Source organism: Physcomitrium patens, chromosome 13, assembly GCF_059467195.1.
Source record: "Physcomitrium patens ecotype Gransden chromosome 13, ASM5946719v1, whole genome shotgun sequence".
Taxonomy (NCBI): Eukaryota; Viridiplantae; Streptophyta; class Bryopsida; order Funariales; family Funariaceae; genus Physcomitrium; species Physcomitrium patens.
Window position 1 is genome coordinate 5,927,438 of NC_143422.1, and position 17,121 is coordinate 5,944,558.

Here is a 17,121-nt window from a genome sequence, read left to right on the forward strand (position 1 = left end):
TGTATCATTTCAACCAAGAATTGGTCAGCATGTAATTTTCAAACGGATGATGCATATTCCGTAACAATGCATATCCAGTCAACTAATGTAACTTTCCAAGGCAGGGTGTCAAATAGAGACCATTGCTTTATTTTGTTGTCTCCTCATGCATTTGACTCGAAAATGACTAAATGAAAGGAGAACATCACAACCCAAGGAAGTGTGCTTTGAACGAAAGAAAATTCATGGGACAAAATGACGATGCAATTTTCAATGAAAATGTTTAATGGAAAGGGATAGTCCCGAGAACCAGCTCTTGGATTGCCATTCCAAGAGCACTTCTGAAAATATTCAACCAAAAAAATCATTGTACATAAAATGTGTTTGTCATTTTCAATCGTTATTTCCTTACATTTTCTACTGAAATGATTGGAGATTTACTTTTTCAAAGCCATTTACTAATCCTTTTTTTAAAATTCTCTAACTTCAATGTGATTCTAAAACCAACATTTAACTTCCTACTAATCGTATTGTTTCCTTGTCCCCAGCAAAATAAGACATACATCTGCTCTTACATAGAACTTCAATAAGATCCTATGACATAAAAATGTAACAAGCGGTTGGATCGATCCCAAGAGTCAAAATGAAAAAATGAAGATATATAATACAACTTCATGTGGTTCCCTTGAAGGAGTCGACAGATTCCAATCATAATGACCTGATGGTTTAAGAGTACACTTCATGAAGTAGGTCACTATCAACTCAGTGGGCATTCGTGGAGGAGAAAGCTCTCTTCATGTCTTTTGCAATCCCATGCCTTCATGGGTTTGGAGTTTTTCCCAATTGTGCCTGCGACACAGAACGTAAACACGTGTGAAACTCCAAACCCAATCATGTAGAAGACAGACAACTAGGACAGTCCAGTTTGAAATCTGAGACCTTCAGAAACATCAGGGAGTTTATTCGAAGGTGCATGCATACCAAAGGAAAGGAAAAAACAAACAAACAAACCAACTAACAAAGAAAACGAAACACAACAAAACAAACGAAAGAACTCAAGGTGATAGAGTGCTCACCTTTTTTTCTTTTTTCTTCTTTTTATTATTTTATTTTATTTTATTTTCTTAAGATGGAAACTTAAAGAGGACTTCCTTATGCCAACACTCAATCATTTAACCCTTACTGAGTTACCGAAGCTCTAGCTATTAAGGATTGGTATAAACCTGTGCAACCCTTTTGGGATGATGAAACTGCTGCCATAATCGGGATTCTGGACAAGTTCTTCTGGAAACTGCGCCACAATATTGCAACCAGCAGTGATCTCAAACTTACAACAAACCATGATAAGTTTCTAATATGGTTCAAGTGCAAAAGAGCACGATGAAAAGAGAAGAGGTCAAGTGATCTCGAGGAGGCAACCTCCTTAGAACCTCAGATGCTTAGTACGTTCATACAAGCTTCCCCCCCCCCCCCCCCCTCTTATTTGAATGGCATGTCTGCTTCTTGGGTCTCCAGGAGGGCACGTGGACTTAGTTTTACAATGCCAATCTGGAGAGCCTTATCTCCTGTTCCTTCCGCCCCACCATCTTTCTTTCTGCCACTGCAACACCCACACAAACGTTAATACATATCGATTGCATTCATAATCAATTTTTTTGGATAGACGATGACGGTCAAGGATGTTCCATCATTGTCACAGACATTGCATTTCTGATGTGAATAGTCTCCACAGCAAGGCTCCGGCACTCAAACGATTATTAAAAGGGGGATACTAAAAGTGGTTAAATCGTCCTGTAGAAACCTAAACATATTTCCGTTTCTTAAACTTTCCTAAATACAACTAGGATTTTCTATTCATCCATACTTTGGATTTTTTTTCAACATTCTTAAAGCCCCTACTGTTTGGGGAACTAACCTATAATGTCGCTTCCAAACTGCAAATTATGAATACCCTCGCAGACCTAAAGAAATCCATCAAATACGTGGTTCGATAGAGCCGGCAGGACAGAGATATTTAATGAAAGTCTATCAGACAATCGTTTCGAGAGGAGCATTTGCAAAGTACAACGCAAACCAATGTCACATAATACACTTCATCTGTTGAACAAAGTCTCGAGAAAAATCAAACCTTTACTACATTTTTTCCAGAGGTTTCTATCTTAAACCCAATTTCAGATGACAAAGTTCATAAGCTCGAATCAATTCACCTGGCAGTCCTCGCACCAGGAGAGAGTGGACTTGATGCTTGAGACCAAGAGGCGGATCGCACGAATTTCGTAGGTGGTGACCGACGAACGGGTGACACACTTAATCTCTTAGGTGAGGCTGCGTGTCTCTGTGAACTATTTCGACAATGAACTCTTGGTGATTCGGCTTGTAAGTCACCAATGTCCTCTGACATATCCTCAATCATAGATTTCAAGTGTTTCAGTTCTTCTTTTAATTGCTTGACCCCTGCACGCTGCTCGTCAATAGCCACAAAGGTTCTGATTGTCATGCCAAACTATTCTAGCGACCGCATTATTGCGTAAATCCAAAAGATAAAATTTGTCTACATATTGCTTTCAGCTGTTGAGCCTTTGCAGTCTGTAAAACCCCTATCTAAACAATAACCGATGTTAGCAACTTCCGATGTTGCAGAAATTCCGCACAGAAATACTGTTTTTCCGGACGTCTTTCCTCTAACAACAATATATTTTATACTGTAGACTAACAAATTCAAAGAGTTAGACAATGGTCATGAACTGCACCACGAGGTATGGTTTGAGATAAATTCTACCGCTCTGAAAGCTAGGTATCCAATATTGGATAGATGAAGCAAAGTTCTACCATAAGAAACAATATGTAAAATAAAACACTCATACGAATCGGCTCTAACCAACTTTGATATGATGCAAAACAACCGAAAAGTTGTCAAGCACAACCATCTTTTTGGGGCTCGAAGGTGGCTTCCTGGATGAATTCTTGTTTTTCCTCTGCAGAGCTTCCATTTCCCCGCGCAGGGTTCCTAGTGGCACCCAGAAATATTTATTTCATATCCCCATTGCTTCAGTGGGTTTAAGTAATTATAATTAAAGCATTATAAATTGATCAATCAATACCCAAACATGGAAATACCAAGTTGTGAAAATGTGCCTTGCTTGGAGCTACAGTTAATGAACTTTCAACTCTTAACTTTAACCACTACCATAGATTTAACCATAAACTGATGCAACGACATGACCAGAGAGCGTAACAAGCAAGCTTCTATTTTCGAGCTTCATTTTCAGCGATGTCAAAAATATGGTCACTCTTTGAAGATGGGTATTCCAAAAGAGCTCGTAGCTGATCATTTTGCAGCTTCTTAATTTCCTTGGTTTGTGCTTATCACTTAAATCACTATCCTAACCATTAACCGAAATTTCAAGTGGACCTTACATGGAACTTCGTAATACCTGTTACTCTTTGCAGCTGAGTATTTTTAAAGAACTGGGGATAAATCTTTTTAGAGTACCGTAACCTTGTTCATTTACCGGGTATACAAATTCCTCAGGCGGAATCAAATGTAAATTTTCTGGTTTTCCTGAATGTCTGTGTCCATGGACGACTTTCAATAAAGGTGATGTTTCAGAAAGCAAATGTGTTTACCAACTTCCCGTGACGAGCCAGGGGACATGAGCGGCGATGCGACGGGATAGGAGCTGGATCTCTCACAGTACCCTCCTGCAGAATCCTGTTTATGCAAATTTATCAGTACGCTTACAGGCAGATCCTTTGAAGAATGTGCACACTCCGGACAAGAGAAGCTGGGATATGCAGAAACTGAAAAAAGTAGTAATGTACTAAGCGATCTCTTCAGTGCAAGAGTAACCTTTGGTTCCTTATCAAGACATGGCATAGTAGCAAGTCTACACCATGAAGAATGAGTTCATTAAGGCACATCGGAAAGCCTTTCAATTTGCAGATACACAGATAAACAAATACTGAACATAAACACAATAACATGCATAATAAACGTCTTCTTGTTCCATCAACAAGAAAAAAAAATCTTTCAACCACAAAATAGCACTAAAGACAAACAAACCCGAAGACGATCGAAGAGATTATGCAGTCCATGATGTTTGTCCTCCAGATCATTATAATCTCGTCCCTTCTCTTCAATCTCCCTTCGCAATCGTTCAACCTCAGTCTCTAAGGTCTCTGTCTGTCAAAGTCAATTATTCATGCAATTGCAAGGAGCAATTACCAGAATTAAGGACAACGACCAGAAAAAGTAATCAAGAAAACATCCCTATCTCTATATGATTCAGTAATAAAAACATTACATGTTTCGCTTTGTGTCAGGAAGACAGAGAAAACCATATTCTCTGCTACCCTCTTATGAGTAGGGAAATATCGTGCAGGGGAAAGCATAACATGAACCTGTAGTTCAGGAAGGCATTGCTGAAGAAAATGAAGTAGAAGCAATGCTTCATGTACCTTGCTAGTAGCATTCTCCAACTGCTTTGTAAGTGAATCGATTTCTTTGTTCTGCACATACCAACCGTCAAGGAATCATGAAAATCCAGGTTTAACAACAAGCGAACACCAGATTTTACTCGCGTATTGACCGAAGTCCCTTTGAATATGGTGTACCGGGATTCAAATGAAGAATATTGCAACATTTTGATGTGCAATTACGGATCAGTCCGCCCCAAAAAGTGAATTCCAATGAATTGAAGGACAAGTTGCAGCGAAATCTCGAGATCAAATGGAAAAATTCAGCACATTTACTAACTAAAGACGATGATGTAGCATCATTGTCACTGTTGTGATGATGGCAGATTTTAAGAGCAACTCCTGAAGTTCATCCTCAACTGGCAAGCCCTGAGCCTCTACCTCACAAAATTCTGGCTCAGGTAAATTGGCATCTTAAGGAAAATTAGTATTCTCGTGTAAGTAATGAGGGCATACAAATAAGTCCACAGCCTCTGCGTGGTGAGCCTTAAACTCTTGTAGTTGTTCCATGACATCACTGAAAGATTCATCTGCCTGCATCTTTATATCCTTGTCATCCTTAAGGTTGTTTTCCTCCTCTTTGGCGTCTATATTGTCATGGGGCTGCTTATCCTTGTGCTCCTTCAACTGATTCAGTTCCATTAGACAAAAATTCAGAAAAAAATTGCTTCTCACATAGCTTAACGCGTGGATATTAGTTTACAATCAAACTGTTATGTTTAACGAGAGGTTTCAGGTAAAAGGAAGTTTCTTCCAATGATGTTCAATTTAAGCAACTTCAGAGCCCACGACACACGGTTTGTTACATCTTTAGCTTTAATGAAGTATTAATATTTCTCTGTGCTTGTTGAACCATGAGCACTTTTAACACTCTTCTGCAAGGAAATGTACTGGTATGTATGGTGGTAAAGTAGTGATAGAAATGCCTTGTGGATCTGGGATAGATCCAGATATCATCGCAGTGACAGTCTGCTTGGATGCAAGATTCTGGAGCACAGCGTGGACTGATTCTAACCGGTGTAATATTCTGATTCTGTTGTCGAGACGAAGCATCAGCAAGAGCAGCGAGAGCTTTCTGACTTTCACGAGAAGCATCAAGTTGCTTCTTCTGCAATGAACCCAGTCATTCTCACTGAGAGTTACCCAAGTACCGACACATTTATAGCAAAATTCACTCGAGGATGATTGATAACTAATTAATGCAGAACAAGAGAAGCAAACTACGATGAGTAGTCACCTACAAGTGTCTTGCACCTTTCATCAGCGGCTTCAAATTTTTCCTCGGCAAATTTTAGATTTTCAGCGCTCGCCGCCAAACGAGCCTGCACATCTGAAAACTCTACATAATTGCAATTCTTGATATTCCACAATTTCACAACCTACATACTAGTAAGAAAATCAAAGTCAATTGATTACGTTTACTTCATGGACGGTCAGAGGCTACCCACCTCTGCCTCATCAATTTTCTTCTGCCATTTTTGAGTTGCCGCATCAAGTTCCTCTTTATGAGCATCTTCCTTTCTCGCCATAAGACCCTTCAGTTCTGCAAGAATACATGTGATTTGTTTCTCTTTCCGTGAGGATGATACTCTTACGCGCGTTCTTCCGTCCAAACCAGTGTTGTAGGACGCAAGGAAGATACAAATACTCAGTAAAGTTTCTCTGTTCGAGATGTTTAAGCACAATGTCATAGCAATGATCAAATTTGTTCCCAAATTCAATCTTCTACTGTGTAGCTATTTTGTTGCAATCACGACCAGAAACTTTAGAATGCTCATTGCTAGAATTGGTCACATTACAAGAATTTGTACCAGCTTTTGTGGACTCCAGTTCATTTTTAGTTTTTACTTTCAGATCCTCTTTAGACTTGCGCAATCTTTCTATCTGCATGAGATGAGAATGTTAGTAAATAATCACTTAATCTTTGGTTCACTAAACAGTATAACATTAAAGATATATGATAAAACTTGACCGAATCGTGCATAACTATCACAATGTGGCGTTTTCAGACGCAAAGAACATAAATGAACCTCCGTTATTCTCATACAATAACGATTATGATTAATAAACAGAAGACAAAACTTACCTCTTTCTCCAGAACTTCGATTTTCTGCTGACTTGTTTTGTCCACTTCATCTGCTTTGGAATTCTGCTGAAAATCTAACAAAGATACTGTTATCCAATGAACCATGGCAAGCTGCATCTTTAATATGGATATGCAGAATCAAAAAGGACTTCAGGACCAAGACTTCTTTAATAAGAGAGCATTTGTAACATTTTCAGCCGGATGTTAAGGGAAATACATGGCAGTCATTTAAGAACTCCGATTGATGTTTCAAAAGAAAATTCAGCTCACTTTCAAGTCATTTTGTAGCTGGGTGACTTTGTCCTTTAACTCTGTCACCAAACTATCCTTTTCGCGTATCTGTTTCATTCAGTGCCAACATCAACGACAAGGGGTGCTCAGGAATAAAAGAACACTGTCAGAAAGGGCATCCCAGTAACTTTCGATGAGATCTTCATTTCAAAATAAATTAAATCGTAACCGAGGGACATGTAATGATAGGAAGCGACTAAAATGGCAAAAACAGTTGAGTAGAATACAAACATTTCAATGGCAAGAATCGAGAGGAAATTGGTTCGAATAAACTTCGAGAACTTATGCAAAGAACTGTTTTGTGCCTGACGACAACTGCACAAATGTATTCAACACTTCAAATTCCTTTAAACCCTAACCTCTGTTTCTGTAATGGTTCATGTTGGAATTACTCCGCCTATCAAAACAAAACTAACCTGAACGGACAGTTGTTGAATTCTCCCATCGCTCAAAGCGAAAAGCTCACGCTCTCTTTTCTCGAGCATTTGTCGAAACTCACGAGATTCCGTCATTTTCGTTTCCGGCTCATTTTGAGGACGCGCTGGCGATTTGCCTTGACTCATTTCGTTAACAGAGCTATAAATTTATTGTCTCCCGGAGATATGGCAGTAACTATGCCCCTATCCCTTTGTTTCAAGGTAAACACGCTCCGTCTCCCCGAATGCAATCAGAACTGTGTGAATATCTGCGAATTGAGTCACATAATTCTCACACAATGCTATTCAATGCAGCATTCGATGCGCATTCTTCAGTTTTGTCGAAACTCACGAGATGCAGAACATCATCCTGTCAGCCCTCACTAACGGATTCTCATTTGAAATAAACATCTTTAGTTACTTCAAAAACACAAATGCGAGATAATCTTTGTAATTACGCGGACATCCAAGCTTTACTACGTGCCGGTTCCTCTCTACGATCATATTCATCCCTGAATTCTAGAATAATGCATTGTTCAAGTGATGATTCTATTATGCTCAACTTGATCGAACTGCCTCAATCTTGGACAATTTTGTCGATAGCGGTTGGTATCAGTTACAAAATAGAGATTATCTGTTCATCACTAGTGACAATGAACTCCGATTTTTTCGTATCCATCATAATCCGCTTCCCTTCTACTCATCGACACTACTCAAAACTGTCAAAAGTTCCGAAAGAATAATATACTACGCTCCAACTCCGCAAAAGTTGAGCTCCCACAATGTAACCTATTAAAAACGTATACTATACAGCAAATTGGTATTGAGAAGACCTTGAAAGCCGCCATGGTATACATATATTGGTGTTGCTGGATTCACGTTCAGGTCCCAATCGAGATATCTACAGAAGTTTCGGGCTAGATACCGAATTCTGCCTTCAATCAACTCTCTAGGGAGTAAGACTTTAACAGATCCTTCAAAATACAATTACCGAGTTGGAATCCTCATGATGGACCATGTGGTTACACAGCGAAGAATACGACATTGATTTGCACTCACTAAATTCTGGGAGGAAAGAGATGGAGACTTGGGCAAGGAGCATCTCAAATGCCAGATTGAAGCGCAGTAGACAAACACAAACAAGTTGCTTAACGGAAACAAAAGTGGAAGCCTGTTGAGGCTCCAACGACAGGTAGCAATGTGAATCGGAAGTAGCAGACATAGACACTTGAGACGTTTCTGGTAACCAAATTTCAATGTAATTGAAGGCGAAACTGCAACAAAATGCTGATAGAAATATGCAACAAGGTCATCAGGTGCCACCAGCTCTAGGAAGCATTTGCAGGATCAACAAGATTCTCTTGCTGTGCTACTTTTGAAGCAAATGAGGTCTAACTACTGAAACAACACAAACCCACTAACCAGGGCCTTGACAATGCAAATACGGCTCTTTCTTCATGACTCTGCCAGCGTCAGTCGACTTCCAATACCTGAATTTCAACATAACATGTACACGGCTACATTTCTCACCTCTATTATCTAATCATATGTGGTTGCAGAAGTCAGAGAGACTAACCATGCAGCAAGAGTTAGATAACCAACAAGCTTGCTGGTATCCTACTACTACAACCTTCTCGTTTTAGTCGATTGAACGCCATAGTACTTCATGTACCAGGTCACAAATTTCTTAAGACCTGTATCCAAGTTCGTCGTTGGTTTGTATCCCAGCTGAGTCTGAGCAAGGGACACATTGGCGTGTGTAAAAGGAACATCCCCGTTACGGGGCATTTTTATAAATACCTTCTTAGCGGGCACTTTGAGGTACTTTTCAAGGATTTCTACAAGAACTGGCACAGAAACTGGAGACGTGTTACCAAGGTTGAAAGTGCGGAACAGCGCGGCACCCCTCTTCTTGCCTCCACTTCCAGTGCTTCTACCTGCAGTATCCAATGATGCAACACAACCTTTCACAATGTCGTCAATGAAAGTGAAATCCCTTGCTAAATCCCGATCATTCTGACCCTTGTAAATGTTGATTTCCTTTCCCTTCAAAATGTCCCGCGTGAAGGAAAAGTAAGCCATATCTGGGCGACCCCAAGGACCATATACGGTAAAAAAACGAAGTCCTGTGATGGAAAGCCCATAGATGTGGTTATAAGTGTGGGCCAGTTCTTCTCCTGCTTTCTTTGTGGCAGCATACAGACTGGCAGGTTGATCTGTACGGTCAGCTTCTGAAAAGGGAACCTGGAAAACAAAAAAGAGGGCAGAAAAGTGTCAGAAACAACACCATTCAAAAGAACATGATCCTTTTATACTGGTAATCTACGATTAACCATATATCAGAAATAAAATCATGTGCTTCACGATGAAAACAGCAATACCTTTGAGTTCAAACCGTAGACAGAGCTTGATGACGCCCAAACAACTGCTGGCTGAGGATTGGCATTCTTACAAGCCTCAAAAAGAGTGACGAGGCCTGCGATATTACTGTGGATATACGACATGGGGTTCTGCATCGCATATCGAACACCAGCTTGTGCTGCTAGATGCATAACGTGCGTGAACTGAACCTTGACAAATAAATGCTTCAAAAGTGCAGCGTTGTTGATGTCATCTTCGATTACGAAGATACCTTGCTTTAGCAACAACTCTTGTCGAGCTCTTTTCAAAGAAACTTCGTAGTAATCATTGAAATTATCAATGCCCACGAGACCATCTCCACGTTTCTTCAAAGCAAGTGAAACATGACTCCCAACAAAACCTGCCGCACCGGTCACAAGGACAACCAATCCATTCTCACGCTCTGGTGTGCAAGACTGAGCCACTTTCAGGTCCCAGGCATGGTCGCTCTTGAAAGCTGGTAGAAGTGTTCCACCATTGGTGCTGGAATAGGCGGAAGTGATGTACCCATCAATCATACCATTTCCAGTAATGCGGAAGCAAATGAAGATTGTGATAACAAGAAGGAACACAGAAAGTGCAAAAAGCTTCGCTGATGCAGATGTGTGCCAGCGACTCGCTGCTCGTCCGAAGAAGTTGTTGCGCTCCATTTTACCCTGCAGGACTCAAAACCATCAAACTAAGGTTTTATGAACAAAAGTTGTAATCATGGAAAGTTTTGTCTGGACGAAACTCAAATAATCGCAATTGTAAATCTAAGTTGAAAGTCTTCAGATCCGAAAGCAACCTACACAAGTGGGAAAAACGGTGATCGGTTTACAATCATAACGACTGCAGTCACCAGGGTGCTAACCTTGCCAGGAGTTGATGGAAAATCCTCTTGTACTGAAGGAGCCATTAGGACTTGTGATAACGAAAAACGTACTTAAAATCTCAGGACCTGTTTTGATTACAATCGGACTTCTTTATCAACCGTCCAACTGCAAAAAGAAAAATGAGAAGAAGCCCTGAGCACAGCAAAATAATAATAACAATGTAATAATCAAACAAAAAATAAAATTAGCACGCTACACATAAAACTTAGCACCTAAAGTAGCAAGCTTGGCAGCAGACTGGCAAAAAACGGAGAAAACGAACATGAAACCCCACATACTTCGTCACAAACAGAAACAGAAAATGCCGGTTCATAAGTCTTACATTTATCAAGAGAAGAGGCACAAAGATTTACACTACAACACGAATGAAACAGCCTTGCAGATGTAAATTGAGACATAGCGCATACACCAAAGAGTCTACGGCGTTTCCCCTCATAAACACGTGAATTCCTCGTTCAAATTATATCCAGTTAAATGTAGCTTCTCCTCCTTTCTGCACTAGTTTAGAAACTGGTGACCAACTACACTTCAGCTCAAAAATGAAAGATAGCATAGAAAACCCGAAATAATATCCATGTAGTTTCAAAACGTTCGTCAATTCCAGGATGATACAATACTTGAGGGCAGAGATGAGTTCTGCAATGCTTCCCAAAGACCTAGACGAAACATTCGTGTTGTGCCACCCGCCCTGATGGAAACAAGGTAATCTACCCACAACGAATGGTGATCACCGATATCCACAAGATGAAATTCAGCGCGCATACGGTTGGACGGTTGACATGCAAAAGGTGCTTCATCTCTTCAGTATAATGTCAGTCATGTGACACAAAGTGTGACTAAAAGTTGGCCAGTTCTTAACAAACCGCGTCCCAAGAGCTCCTGTTATTCGGAAATAGGATACTCTGTGAACAGAGAAAAAAATGTGTCCGACTTTCTTCGCTATGAGTATTCTTCGATCGCAAGACATGCAAAAGCAAAAGAGAGTGCCGACGCTAGTAAAGTACTGAAAATGCTAATCTTTAAAACACCTTCCAGACAAAGTACTTTTACGGGGCATTCAGTCCGAGAGCGGAGTCAAGATAGTCTTTTGGAAAATGACTGTGCAGAGATTCAGATTCACTAGGATATACGAAAGGCCACACCGTCCCAAAGCAGTGATAGGCACGAAACTGCTGTCAAATCAAAGAAGCCCTCTAACGCGACATTTACAGACCGGTTCCACACAAGAAAGTAATCAATGCAGAATCCTGGAGATGTAGCCTCAACGTTAAGCATTCCAATTAACGAAAGGGTTCAAAAAATCCACAAGATCAACCTTGGAAGAGCAAGGACAGGTTGCAACTTGTACGAAATCAAGACACTTCGAAAATACAGGCCAAACAACGAAGTGGCAATGGAGAAACAAACAGAAACAAACCTGGTTCGCAAGACCGACGCCAAAATGATACAGGCGAAGGGTGTGAACTTCGTCAGAGCCGCGCGAAAGCTCCTCAAACTCCACACAGGTGCGACCACACCGTCGGACGGTCGGTCGGCCAATCACCTGAAGATTCGACCACACAGACTCGCATTCACATTCACTATCTGCTCGGTGAAACCCTGAGGGTTCTCAACGCGCGCACGCGCACCCCAAGGTCCCACCAACACCCATCAATCACAGAAACTAACGCTTCACGCCAATGTTTCTCCACATTCTCAAACTCCAACCCACGCGCACCTCTCTCCACTTCCCCTCCCTCTTGTGCGACAACTGCTCTACCATACACCAGACAGCAATTTCTAACAGAACGAAAAAAAAGGAGATCTACAAATCAACACGCACCGACGAGGATCCAACAGAGTCTGCCCTCCCTTACACACAGAAACAAACACACACAGAAACATGCTAACGCGGGATGATATCACGGAGAACTCAGCCCCTTGGGATTACCTCGGTTGTCCTCCCACAAAACACCTCTGTGTCCTCCTCTCACGCCATATAAGCTCCCTCTCTCACTCACACTCTGTCACTTCCTGTGAGATGCACTTTGGCTCTGCGATCACGCGCAAGCTGCACTAAACTGGATCCTGCGTTTGCGCTCCGATTCCAACTCAATTCCGTTTTTCCGTAATAGGAATAGTAAAAAGGGAACTCGCGGCAACGCCATCAAAATCCAATTTACGCAGCATCAGCATCATCTGGAGCCGAACGAAGGAAGAAAGAAACGAAGGCCTCCAAGTCCACCGAGGACGCACTCGCAACGCAACGAGGCAAAAGGAAAGGAGGAGACCGACCCTACCATAGCCAACCAGGGCTAGGTGACCTGGCCCTAAACCCGAGGCTGAAACTTTCTCCTGCCCGCTGCTCCCTGCCCATCCTCAATCCCTGCCGTGTCCTGTCCGTGGTGAACTGTCACCAGCCAGAGTGTGTGACTGGTGGCCCTGGACGCGCCGCACGGGGTTCGCTACGGCTGGAATCCGTCGAGCCGCGTCATCACCGGGTGGGGCTGGGCGACAAGATTCCGCAAGGAATCTGACCTGGGGATGGGAAGTGCTTTCGTTGACTACCTCTTCTTTATTCTTTTATAATCCAAATGTATTCTAAGCTAATGTTTATAAATTTCTGGTTTTTGAAAGTAAACTATTATTATTATAATAAGCTCATATTACTTTGGAATTTTTTCTTTCTTAAAATCAAACACTTATAAATAAATTCATTAAAGTGTAGTTTGTAATGTTTTTTTTTTTTTTTTTTTTTTTTTCAGTGTTTTCAGTAGGTAAAAAATCGTTTTTAGAGTGTTTGGTGATTCGGAAATACAGATAAAGTTATGGAAAATGTTTTTTTGAATAGTAGTAATTATAAGAATAATGGTTTTTAAGTACTTCGCAAATTTTAAACTTAGTGGTTAAGTGGGTTTTTAGAATTAAAGTACTAGCTTGCATATATTTAAGATGATTTTTTTAGTGTTACTTCAAAAATTTGTGCATCCAAATGTCAGTTTCAATCACCTTCACAGAATATTAATCTCTGTTATTTATGAATATTATTCAAAATAGTGTATCTGTAAACACAGTTCACATTCTTTGTGTGTGTTTATGGAAAGTTCAATTTTGTTTACAGTCTGTTAATTGACAATGATAGAATTAATAACTTGGCTTTAAAATTTAAACCAAACAGGCAGTAACGAATAAATTCTAAATATTATAAATAAATCAATGCAATGGATATCTGAAATACATATTTTCAGGAGAGGAGAGTGATAATAAATGAATAAATAAAATGTGCATGCAAGTTGATTGATAAATTATATTCATGATCTTTACAAAAAAAAAAACACTCTCTTTACATCAATAAGAATTGTGTATGTATGTAAAATTTATTGTAACAATTTTTTTAAAAAAATTAGCAAAATGCCATATAAAATATCATAACTACAAATAGAATTGACAATACTGAAATAGCACCATATAATTTTAACTAAACACAAATAAATTTCAGTATAATAAAAGATTGAAATTCCAATGTTAACAAGAAATATAAGAATGATTTCAATAATCTTTTTTTAGTACACTACACAAATTTAAAGTCTATGATTATAGTATATCAATATGTTCTTGAACTATAAAAATGTGCTGTAATTATTCAATGAAATGACGTTTCAAATTTAAATTAGAATTATTTTTTTATCTATTTGGTGGTATAATATTTCTTCCACAAGAATTATCCTTCAAGTGAGAATGTTTTATACTATTACATTTTAAGAATAGTTTGATATAATGTTTTATATGTTATGCTCCATTTGTTTATCAATTTGAGGATAAAAGGCAAAGATATTTTTATGTTCATCTTGAAAATCTTAAAAAAGAATTTCTAAAATCTTGATACAAATTGAATCCTTCTATCCAATATAACATCTTTGAATAATCTATAATAAGAATAGATGTTGTCAATGAAAAGCTTAGTTGTTTCTTTACTTATGATAGATTTTCTATATTGTACAAAATATACCATCTTGATAAAACAATCTACTATCACAAATATAAAATCATAAGAATTTGAAGTTGGAAGATTTTTAATAAAATCTATAGAAACACAAGACTATAAATATTTTTGAATATATAATGGCTAAAAAAACCCATAAGATCAATGATGGAGAGTTTTTGATCTTAAAAAAACATCACATGATTGTACAAAGTCTTTAATTGCTTTCCATATTTGAGGCTATTAAAAATCTTTAAATATTAGTTCTAAAATCTTATTATATTCAAAATATTATATTTTTAGAAAGTTATGAGAAGCTTGAAGAATACATAATTATACTTTGACTTTTAGAATATATAACTATTTCTTGAAATAGAATTGATTATTCTTGAACTCAAACCTAGAAGTACCATGAGATTTAAAAAAATTATTTTTAATATCATGAATAATAGAATCAAAGAAAATACTTGGTTGAACTTACTTGAGAAAGTTTGAATCAATAGTCAATGTTGATTTTATTTTTTAAAAAATAAAAAATGCTTCAGCTTCAAGAGAATTCATTTTTTTAACTCAAAAGCTACATCCCTTTCTTTTTATACAAGATAAGAATGTCTAGATATGACTTCTAACAAACCTTATTGTTTTTTAATTTTGTGTGGTGACACAACTATATGATGAAAGAGGAAAAGAAAGATTATATTATAGATGAGCTTAAATGAAAATAATTTAGCAAATTATCTTAGAAATATAAATGATAGACAAGGAGGTAGTAAAAATTAATAAATGCTAATACCACTTTCTTGAAGTAGAGTTTTATACATACTTTGTAAGAGCATAAGTGAACCAAATCAAAATAAACAAAATAAATAGTTGATATAGGCATATTTAGGAAGGAGTTAAGAACACATTTAAACAAAAATCACCTCAAAATATGAAGAATTGATATTTGAAGAGGATTAGTTCTAAATCAAAGTCAAAATTGGATCCTAAGGCACAAAACCATACATCCACCGTAACTTTAGGGTTCTTTGGTTGATCAAAGGTTTGAGGTTTAAAAGCAAACTTGTAGAAAGATTTTTGAGATTTTATTTTATGTAATTTGATAGTATATTATGGTTTTGAAAGCTTTTCAAAATGAAAGATGTATTCAATGGGTTTAGATTTTGAGAAATAAAATGAAGTTCTTAAATTTGAGAATTTTGTGAATATCATAGTATATTTATAGATAAAATTTTGTTAATCTATAATTATTTTTATTTTTAATAATTTAAAAAATATATATATTAATTGAATTATTGGATTGAAAATTTTGAAAGTGTATGTGAGTTATGATCTTAGATAATTAAAATTTAGTATCAACGAGGATTTTTATGATCTTGCAACATCTGTAACTTCAATTGAAGCACAAATTTTTGAAAGCAACATAGACTTAGAAATCTACACATTAAGTAATTCTTGAAGCAATTTCATAACTTAACAAGGAGAATGTGTTGTTGAAAAATCAACACTTAAGTTAGAGAAGGAGAACAACCAATATTGTAGAAGTTTTGGAGAACTTTTCTTTCAATTGGTGAGTTTAATTTTCCTCAAATTTTGTATACTTATTAATTTCTTGTGGATTGAAATATAAATGAAATTTTAGTTAACTTTAATAATTTTATTAATATCTATTAAAAATTGAAAATAACTTTAAAAAGTGATTAAGATTTATTTAAAACTTTTTTGAATTATTTAAGTTTTATTTAGGATTTGATTTAGAATTTAGAATTTGAATAAGATTTTATTAAGATTTTATTAAGATTCAATTACAATTTGATTAAAATTTGGTCTAAAATTTGGTTAAGATTTGATTAAAATTTCATTAAATTTTATTAAGATTTGATCTTCAATTTATTCAAGATTTAATTATAATTTTTATTAAAATTTTGTTAGGATTTATTTAAAATTTTTAGAATTTCAATAGGATTTGATTAAGATTATATCAAGATTTGGTTAGGATTTATCGAGGATTTATTTGAAATATTTATTTTATGTATTTTAAAATATTTTATTATTATTTTTTAAATATATTTATTTTTAGTTTATATTTAAGATTAATATTATTTTTTTAATGATTTTATTATTTTTTTTGAGATTTATTTATTATTTTTTTTAAAAATAATTTATAAATTTTTTATATTTCTTTTTTAAATTATTTATATTTCTTTTGAATTGATTAAATTTTAATTAAGATTATTAAAGATTACTTAGAATTTAATTAAGATTTTATTAAACTTGATAAAATCTTGTTATTGCATTTTTTATTTATCTTCCATACCTAAGTGCTTGATGCATTCTCAAGCAAGAATTCATGTTACATGACACCATGTCTTGAAATAAAATCTTGATAAAAACATGCTTCAATGGTCTTAGTAACAATTCAAAATATGTACTACCATAAAATACTTGAGATTCTAGTAATCACTATATAAGGTAGTTGGATTAAAAGTGCCTTCTATATAATGATGTCATTCTTGAAATAAATTTATGATCGTAAAAATATCTTTATTGTGGATCTTGGAGTTGTTCTTAGCAATTAAAAAAAATTTAGAATAGAAAGCTATTACATAGGACTTCTTATTTATTTCCATTTATGAT

General features: G+C 36.8%; 2 protein-coding genes across 8 annotated transcripts; both read right to left on the reverse strand.

Moving 5' to 3' along the window:
* Positions 1 to 258: 258 nt before the first annotated feature.
* Positions 259 to 8,387, reverse strand: LOC112290444 (uncharacterized). Of its 4 annotated transcripts, XM_073538183.2 has the most exons (16): positions 7,249 to 8,387; positions 6,812 to 6,880; positions 6,542 to 6,607; positions 6,267 to 6,339; positions 5,904 to 5,998; positions 5,697 to 5,777; positions 5,471 to 5,563; positions 4,912 to 5,082; positions 4,438 to 4,488; positions 4,043 to 4,162; positions 3,607 to 3,691; positions 2,904 to 2,986; positions 2,187 to 2,440; positions 1,399 to 1,579; positions 1,203 to 1,270; positions 259 to 828 (listed from the first exon to the last, which is right to left on the reverse strand). In XM_073538183.2, the coding sequence occupies exons 1-14, from the start codon at positions 7,393 to 7,395 to the stop codon at positions 1,459 to 1,461; spliced, it is 1,509 nt and encodes a 502-aa protein (XP_073394284.1). In that variant the 5' UTR covers positions 7,396 to 8,387; the 3' UTR covers positions 259 to 828; positions 1,203 to 1,270; positions 1,399 to 1,458. The 4 variants fall into 4 exon arrangements, with proteins under 4 accessions (XP_073394284.1, XP_024392432.1, XP_024392431.1 ...); XM_024536664.3 differs by having other exon boundaries at positions 1,203 to 1,579; positions 6,542 to 6,604; XM_024536663.3 differs by having other exon boundaries at positions 1,203 to 1,579.
* A 97-nt stretch (positions 8,388 to 8,484) lies between these two features.
* On the reverse strand, positions 8,485 to 12,774 carry LOC112290445 (UDP-glucuronate 4-epimerase 1). 4 transcript variants are annotated; one of them, XM_024536668.3, is made up of 5 exons: positions 12,454 to 12,773; positions 11,941 to 12,066; positions 10,502 to 10,628; positions 9,630 to 10,304; positions 8,485 to 9,492 (listed from the first exon to the last, which is right to left on the reverse strand). In XM_024536668.3, exons 3-5 carry the CDS (start codon positions 10,544 to 10,546, stop codon positions 8,872 to 8,874), a joined length of 1,341 nt encoding a protein of 446 aa, XP_024392436.1. In that variant the 5' UTR covers positions 10,547 to 10,628; positions 11,941 to 12,066; positions 12,454 to 12,773; the 3' UTR covers positions 8,485 to 8,871. The 4 variants fall into 4 exon arrangements, with proteins under 4 accessions (XP_024392436.1, XP_024392435.1, XP_024392438.1 ...); XM_024536667.3 differs by having other exon boundaries at positions 11,941 to 12,122; XM_024536670.3 differs by lacking the exon at positions 11,941 to 12,066 and having other exon boundaries at positions 12,454 to 12,774.
* Positions 12,775 to 17,121: the final 4,347 nt, after the last annotated feature.

Coding starts and splice junctions, on each gene's coding strand:
- LOC112290444 (XM_073538183.2), bottom strand. CDS start 7,395: ATGAGTCAAGGCAAATCGCCAGCGCGTCCTCAAAATGAGCCGGAAACG. Junction 4,489..4,911: donor CAGAGGCTGTGGACTTATTT/GTATGCCCTCAT, acceptor TGGTATGTGCAG/AACAAAGAAATCGATTCACT. Junction 4,163..4,437: donor TGGAGAATGCTACTAGCAAG/GTACATGAAGCA, acceptor TGACTTTGACAG/ACAGAGACCTTAGAGACTGA.
- LOC112290445 (XM_024536670.3), bottom strand. CDS start 10,546: ATGGCTCCTTCAGTACAAGAGGATTTTCCATCAACTCCTGGCAAG. Junction 10,305..10,501: donor TTCCATCAACTCCTGGCAAG/GTTAGCACCCTG, acceptor TGAGTCCTGCAG/GGTAAAATGGAGCGCAACAA. Junction 9,493..9,629: donor TCTACGGTTTGAACTCAAAG/GTATTGCTGTTT, acceptor TTTGTTTTCCAG/GTTCCCTTTTCAGAAGCTGA.